The 6,144-nt window shown below is 47.5% G+C and overlaps 3 protein-coding genes across 4 annotated transcripts; all 3 read right to left on the bottom strand.

The window, feature by feature from the left end:
* Positions 1–1,223: 1,223 nt before the first annotated feature.
* Positions 1,224–3,599, bottom strand: LOC9641231 (DNA polymerase epsilon subunit B). Its single transcript, XM_024668128.1, has 13 exons — positions 3,417–3,599; positions 3,217–3,367; positions 2,969–3,122; positions 2,777–2,908; positions 2,630–2,707; positions 2,474–2,578; positions 2,341–2,421; positions 2,154–2,284; positions 1,998–2,092; positions 1,848–1,947; positions 1,686–1,800; positions 1,522–1,632; positions 1,224–1,461 (listed from the first exon to the last, which is right to left on the bottom strand). The coding sequence occupies exons 1-13, from the start codon at positions 3,580–3,582 to the stop codon at positions 1,321–1,323; spliced, it is 1,560 nt and encodes a 519-aa protein (XP_024523896.1). The 5' UTR covers positions 3,583–3,599; the 3' UTR covers positions 1,224–1,320.
* Positions 3,600–3,631: 32 nt separating this feature from the next.
* Positions 3,632–5,226, bottom strand: LOC9641232. 2 transcript variants are annotated; one of them, XM_024668129.1, is made up of 10 exons: positions 4,992–5,226; positions 4,826–4,917; positions 4,653–4,763; positions 4,517–4,599; positions 4,332–4,465; positions 4,220–4,272; positions 4,067–4,159; positions 3,929–4,020; positions 3,778–3,884; positions 3,632–3,739 (listed from the first exon to the last, which is right to left on the bottom strand). In XM_024668129.1, the coding sequence occupies exons 1-10, from the start codon at positions 5,211–5,213 to the stop codon at positions 3,704–3,706; spliced, it is 1,023 nt and encodes a 340-aa protein (XP_024523897.1). In that variant the 5' UTR covers positions 5,214–5,226; the 3' UTR covers positions 3,632–3,703. The 2 variants fall into 2 exon arrangements, with proteins under 2 accessions (XP_024523897.1, XP_002994633.2); XM_002994587.2 differs by having other exon boundaries at positions 3,634–3,722.
* A 74-nt stretch (positions 5,227–5,300) lies between these two features.
* On the bottom strand, positions 5,301–5,831 carry LOC9641233 (extensin-3). The gene has a single exon (XM_024668127.1). It carries the CDS (start codon positions 5,829–5,831, stop codon positions 5,301–5,303), a length of 531 nt encoding a protein of 176 aa, XP_024523895.1.
* Between the last annotated feature and the right edge of the window lie 313 nt (positions 5,832–6,144).

Raw genomic sequence — 6,144 nt, 5'->3', positions numbered from 1 at the left:
GGGAAGTAGTGCGGGAGCCTTGTTGGACGTCATCCCTCCTACCAAGAAAATTGTTACCGAGAGCAAAGCATAAGAGCAATGCATGGAGCAACTTACAGCTTGAAATGCAATAGGATGATGTTGTATGAAGACTAGCAGCTAAAATTTATACAGCGGCAGAAGCATCTTGTGACAAGATGGCCACAAGCGCTAGCAACAAAACGTCAATATTGGTCGTGCGTGATTCAAGAGAAGGATCGCAAAGAAAAAACACAGCATCGTACCGTCAACTTTAGATGAATGATACATAACACCTTCTTTGAGTATTAAATTCCCTCAAGGGTCATCCTCTACAGATACACACTGTAAGAACATCATAAACACGTGCTTACTTGGTCGAGCTCTCAACGGTTCTGCCATCTATCTTGGTAGCTTCACAGTTTCTCGGATCATAACCAGGTTGATCTGCTATTGGATTCTTGTCTAGCACCAGCAAATCTGCGTAAGCTCCCTCCAATCTGACCATCCACTGCGCACAAGTACTTGTCGCAGACTTAAGAATCGCTATAGGAGACTGCACGCGTGATAGTAGAGAAAACTCCTCGAGCACCATCACCACCAAGAGCTGGATTTGCTGGAGCAGCAACGTATGGATATTCAGATCCTTCCTTGTGGAATCCAAGCGTCTGATCGCGCAGCTTCTCACAGCGGTGCTGCTGCTCCTTGTGTTGACGATCTTGTCCAGCAGTGGAAAAACGAACCTGGTGAGCGGATACACGCCTCCGTGCTCCTTCCCACGATCAAGATCAAGACGAGGAGCATGAAGACGACGACGAGGAGCTCCAGAAGAAGGCCACGCAGCAGGGATGTGATGCCGTGGTCGTGAGCGAGGAGGATTCAGGTATTCTAGACATTAGCTTCTCCCACCTGGGGCTGGATCAATACCACCGTCGCTGCGAGCGATCGACGAAAATCGATGCCCTAGCGCATCAAGATCCGCGCGAGAGAGAAGAGCAAAGGTGTAGCGCTCCTCGTCATGCTCGAGCCACGTCGTCACCGAACTCGAACCCGCCACCGTAGACTCTACGAAAAAGGCGTATAATAAACTAGAAAGAGGTGTATAGTAGCCGTAGAGTACGACTCCGGGCTTTGTTAAAGAGAATAAACGAGAGAACGCCACTGTGGAACTTATTTTTCCATGATTTATCCAATCCATTCCTTAACAATTTTAGGGGAGCTGAGTATATTCTAAAACCATTCTTTTATATTAACATTTTAATTCCAAAAATTAGTGTTCAACGATACGAGACAACGAGTTTGAGGAAGATCATAGCATTAGTTTTACAGTGAAGAGAGTTCTACTTCTTGAGTCGCTGGCCTGTAGGCAGCAAAAGTTCCATCCACCGAGAACGATCCCGGACTAAAGGCCGTGACGCCCATATACTTGAAAAGCTTTTGCTCCGTGCGGTCGCCTAGAACAATCTGGAAAGATTGGGAGCATAGATCAAGGACGAACAGGAAAGGATCCTCCAACACACTTACAGTGTGAGGCGTTGGATAGAGCCGCATGGCGTGATCATACTCCCAGACAATGGGCTGCGAAGTTAGTGGTAGAGGACACAGGTGACTTTGATGTGTGATTGTCGCTACAAGCTGCAAGAAATGGAGTTTATGGAGCAGGAAAAACGATGGCAAAGGGGACTTACGTGCTCAAATGGCTCTGTTGTCTCCTCGTCTGACGGTGTAACAATGCATAGCCTTCTCATGCGGTACAGCAAGTTCTCCCTGAAGAGAACTATCTCCTGCGAGAAGAAGCGAATCCTGCGTGATACTCGTTATCCTAAAGTCAGCATTACACAAAGAGTTACCTGCATGGATTACTTGCAAAGGTCACATTGGGGACGTGCTTGGCCAGCTCCTTTGTGAAATAGCTCGGCAAGGCAGGCCTCGGAAGAACGCTACTCGGGCCTGGACAATTGAGTTAGCAAACCAGGAAGTCATACAAAACAAAACGATACCTGGATCTTCAGGACCCGGGATTAGGACAAACTTGCTGGTCGAGCTGATCCGAGTATGTGACGCGATTAATGTGCCGAGCTTATCAAAGTGCGAACTATACTGCCAAACAATGTAGCACATGAAGAGCAAAGCTTATGTTTAAAACTTGAAAGTACCGAAGCTCCCCAAAGCTATGGAAAGAGAGATTGCAAGGGCGTGACAAAAAATTTCCCATGAGTATAAAGACTGATGGCACAACGTCAACGTTTTCAAATCCATCCAGCACGACCTCAAGATTTCGCATAGTCTGGATACCAACAAACAGAAGAGTATGTGAGAAATTTGGGCAGGAAAATACGTTACCTGTTCATCGTCCAGCCACACGTCAGAGATAACAACAAACATGTCGTTAACAGCTTTGCGTTCCAGCACTTCTAGTCTGCTCTACAAACAGCCATTAAGGACACAAAGAAGGAATCAAGCAAAAAAAGGATACGATCTCATCGTAAGAAAGCGCTCCTGCGCCGAAGAAGTCGAGCCCAGCCGTAACACTTAACGAGATGTTTCTTCCTTCCAATGGAGGGAAGCCACACGTAGAGATCTGTCGAAAGTTGCGCTTCAGGAAGTGAGTCTTTTAAAACAAGGAACGAACCTGAAAAATGCCGTTTGCTTGCAGCAATCCTTCCGCAACAATTATGCAGTTCTCCGTTAGAAATCCTGACGTGATCTTGTGCGAAATTGCAAGTTAAAAAAAACAAAAGCTCTGCTTATCGTACAAACAAAACTTTCCAAAGGATATAGCTTGCGAAAGATCAATCGGTATTGTAGCAGACAAGTCTTCCAAATAATAGCGGCCGTCTTCCAGTTGGGAGACGATCCCCATAACCCATCTTCTGCCAATGCATCCTAGCAGCGATTGCAACGACGACAACTGCATTGAGCGTTTTAAGAAAAGACGTAGAAGAAAAGAAAGAAAGAAAAATAAGCAAACCTCACAAGTCCCCGATCGGCTTCCATCCATGTCAAATGCAGGCTTTGCAAAGTGTCTATCTCTGATAAGACGTTGATGTAGCAATTGGAGCCTATCTTTGTAAAGAGCAGATTTGGATCGAGCATCACCGTGAACGGAAGGTGTTTTGTTATACCTGTAGAAGCGTACAAAAGGAGTTTCGAAAAAGAAAAGAAAAAAGAACCCAGTGACAGCGAGAAAACTAAGAAATCCAAGCGAGAGATCGTTACCTGTAGAACATTTTTCGTATTGGATCGTAGCAAAATCTTGGAAGCTTGAAGGCATCGACAACAAGAAGAGCATTCTGCTGGCTGCTAGTCACGCCTGTGGCCGCTGAAATGAGTTCCAGCGCTGCTTCCTTGGACAGCACATTGCTCTTCACTGAAATCATCTATGAGACAGGCCGCTAGCAAAAAGAAGAACAACTCACGGGAGATTTTGTCGACCTCGGCCAGAAGATGCTGGAGCGCCTCCTCGTCCGGCAAGTATTGCTCATCTAGGAAGCCAAGAACAGCCTTGAGCGCATCCACCGAGAGGGTTAGTCCCCGGAGCTTGAACTTCAGCTGCGCCTTGCGCATTCGCTGCTGCTGCTCCATCGCCAAAATCTCTTTAGAACCCTAACCCCAACCAATTGGCGGGAAAACGTAGCCCTAAAATTCAAATGATGCCATTTAAGGTTTAATTATGATCCCATTAAGATAAGTGAGAGCACTTGGCTCAAATCGTATCCTTGAAACTGCCATCCAAACAACTCTGTTGGAAGATCAAGAAAAAAGGCTGGTGCTACTTACACTGAGTGCTGTGAGCGCTACCACCACTCCAGAATTCCAGGTCGCGTGGATTAGAATTGGCGTGAGCATGTTGTGTGTCTTAGAGTACGCAAAACCGATGACAATGCCTGTGTGGGAAGTGTCAGCAATGGCAATCCACTTGATTTCTTACCCAACGCAAAGAGCTGTGGAAATTCTCCCGGAGTTAGATGAGCGAGAGCAAACGCAGCGGCGCTCAAAACCACGGCAACTGGAACTGGCAACCTGAGAATCCAGTAGTGTAAGATCGTGTAAAAGCACAGTTTTTCACCTCTTAGTTAGAGATGTCAGGAGAAAGCCGCGGAAAACAGTCTCTTCTAGCAGTGGAGCCAAAGCACCGGTCACAACAATCAATGACGCTGTGCTACAAAAATGACCAGCGAATCAATCACAACACATCCAACTGAGAAACCTCGTTGCTAACCTTAATGGCGAGACACCAATGAGCGGAAGCAACTGTGATAGCGCATCGTTGTCCTGACAAAGATAAAAACCGAAATCAATTGTGCATTGGGATATAGCAACCAAGAACCAACCTCCCGTGGTGGCAGTTCACCATTAACAGATGAAACGATGATACTGGTTAGAACCACAGCTCCACCAGCGCAAAGTATGCCAATTCCAGACCAAAGCAGCCATCCTCGCTGCAAATCAAATGGTTTTCTAAAATCTAAAGTCGTGTTAAGCGTAACTACGAAGGAGAGAAACGATAAAAGCATACCATACACGAACATGTCGGAAGGCAAAGGCTGGTACTTGGTTGTAACGAGATTGATGGTGCCAAGTCCTGTAATTGTCTGCAAACTTCACAGGCCAAGTTTCATGAAAGATTGATCGCAACTTTTCTAACTCCTTACACTTGGCTGAAAAGTATGAACGCAGCTTGTTCGTCCATGTCGAGGATTTCTCTTCTATCGATCCCCAGATTATGACCGAGCACTGCCGTAGCCAAGCCTGTCACAAAAAAGCTGCGCTTGTAGTGTCATCGATCAACAAAAGCAATCAGGAACAAGCTTTGATTTCTACCGACCTGACCAGCCAACCCAGCAATCCCAGCGTTGTCACTCCATACCCCCACGGAACGTCCCACCCATCAAGCCGGAGAATTTTCAACGCTAGGCTCTACACAAACCAAAGATTGTAGACTACGAGAAGAGAAACGACAAGAATTCGAGCACTATCTTTGTGTAGCTTACCTCATTGTCCCCATCAGGAGCATTTCCTTTGCGATTTCCAGTCGCTCCAATTCTTCCCCGATCGGGACGACGAGACACTGCTTCTCTCGCCCAAGGCGCTGGAGCGGCAGCCGCATTAGCGTAGCTGACGCGAAAGGAATGAAATGCCGGTCCCCTGGAGAGCTGGAATTTGAGGTGAGACGAAGGAGACGCCGTGAGCGCCATTGCCAACGCCATAGCCATCGCGCCAAGAGCCCTAATCGCTTTTTTAAATTATAAACGTTCTTTGAGATTTACACACAGAAAGTACAGTTTTTACTATTTACCATGCTAGTGGTGGTGAAATGGAGCCTCGTACGAAATTGGCGGCGGCTTGGGAAGATCCAATGGTGGCTCTTTGTACGAGAACGGCGGCGGCTTTGGAAGATCGAACGGTGGTTCTTTGTAGGAGATTGGCGGCGGCTTGGGAAGATCCAATGGTGGCTCTTTGTACGAGAATGGTGGCGGCTTTGGAAGATCGAACGGTGGCTCTTTGTATGAGAATGGCGGAGGCTTTGGAAGAGTAAACTCTGGCTCATTGTACGAGAATGGCGGTGGCTTTGGAAGATCAAACGGTGGCTCCTTGTACGAGAATGGCGGAGGCTTGGGCAGCTCATACGGAGGTTCTTTGAACTCGAACGGTGGCGGCTTTGGAAACTCGAGTGGAGGATGGTGGAAGTACTCGTTCTTCATTTCGGTGGCTGCTCCGACCAGTGTGGACCTCGCGGCAACAGTGGCAGCAGCTCCGAGGAGGATTGTCAACACCGAAATCCAGAGAAGAATCGCAGAACCACCACCGACACCATTCGCAGAAGTTCCCATTCCTTGTTTTTCTAGATCTTCTCGGGACCTACACAAAAGCACCAAAAGCACTGTGGATCAGCGCCGGGAAGGAAGCGAAGCGATTGACAAGAAAGGAAAGAGCTTTTGAGCCTTACCCGGACGAGTTCCGAGAAGTTTATGCGAGTGGCTGCCACAGATCCTCCGGGCTAGCCATATAAGCGGACAGTTTTTGGTTGCGAGTTTCCCATCATGTCGCTGGAGCAAGGCGACACAAAGTTTCAAGCTGGACGTCCTTTGGGAAGATGCCCTCTGCAACCACGAGAGACGATTCACATGGAAAGTTAGCTAGCCC

Source organism: Selaginella moellendorffii, unplaced genomic scaffold (assembly GCF_000143415.4).
Source record: "Selaginella moellendorffii unplaced genomic scaffold, v1.0 SELMOscaffold_438, whole genome shotgun sequence".
In the NCBI taxonomy this organism is placed as follows: domain Eukaryota; kingdom Viridiplantae; phylum Streptophyta; class Lycopodiopsida; order Selaginellales; family Selaginellaceae; genus Selaginella; species Selaginella moellendorffii.
Note: the sequence above shows the minus strand (reverse complement) of the source record. Positions and strands in the feature narration are given on the sequence as shown.

What these genes read in the sequence shown, in the direction of transcription:
- LOC9641231 (XM_024668128.1), bottom strand. Translation starts at nt 3,582, where the DNA reads ATGGAGCAGCAGCAGCGAATGCGCAAGGCGCAGCTGAAGTTCAAGCTC. An exon ending in ATACGAAAAATGTTCTACAG is followed by an intron (nt 3,123 to 3,216) that starts GTAACGATCTCT and finishes ACGCTTCTACAG; the next exon opens with GTATAACAAAACACCTTCCG. An exon ending in AAGCAAACGGCATTTTTCAG is followed by an intron (nt 2,579 to 2,629) that starts GTTCGTTCCTTG and finishes AACTTTCGACAG; the next exon opens with ATCTCTACGTGTGGCTTCCC.
- LOC9641233 (XM_024668127.1), bottom strand. Translation starts at nt 5,831, where the DNA reads ATGGGAACTTCTGCGAATGGTGTCGGTGGTGGTTCTGCGATTCTTCTC.
- LOC9641232 (XM_002994587.2), bottom strand. Translation starts at nt 5,213, where the DNA reads ATGGCTATGGCGTTGGCAATGGCGCTCACGGCGTCTCCTTCGTCTCAC. An exon ending in ATTGGTGTCTCGCCATTAAG is followed by an intron (nt 4,160 to 4,219) that starts GTTAGCAACGAG and finishes TCATTTTTGTAG; the next exon opens with CACAGCGTCATTGATTGTTG. An exon ending in TAGCGCTCACAGCACTCAGT is followed by an intron (nt 3,723 to 3,777) that starts GTAAGTAGCACC and finishes TTTGGATGGCAG; the next exon opens with TTTCAAGGATACGATTTGAG.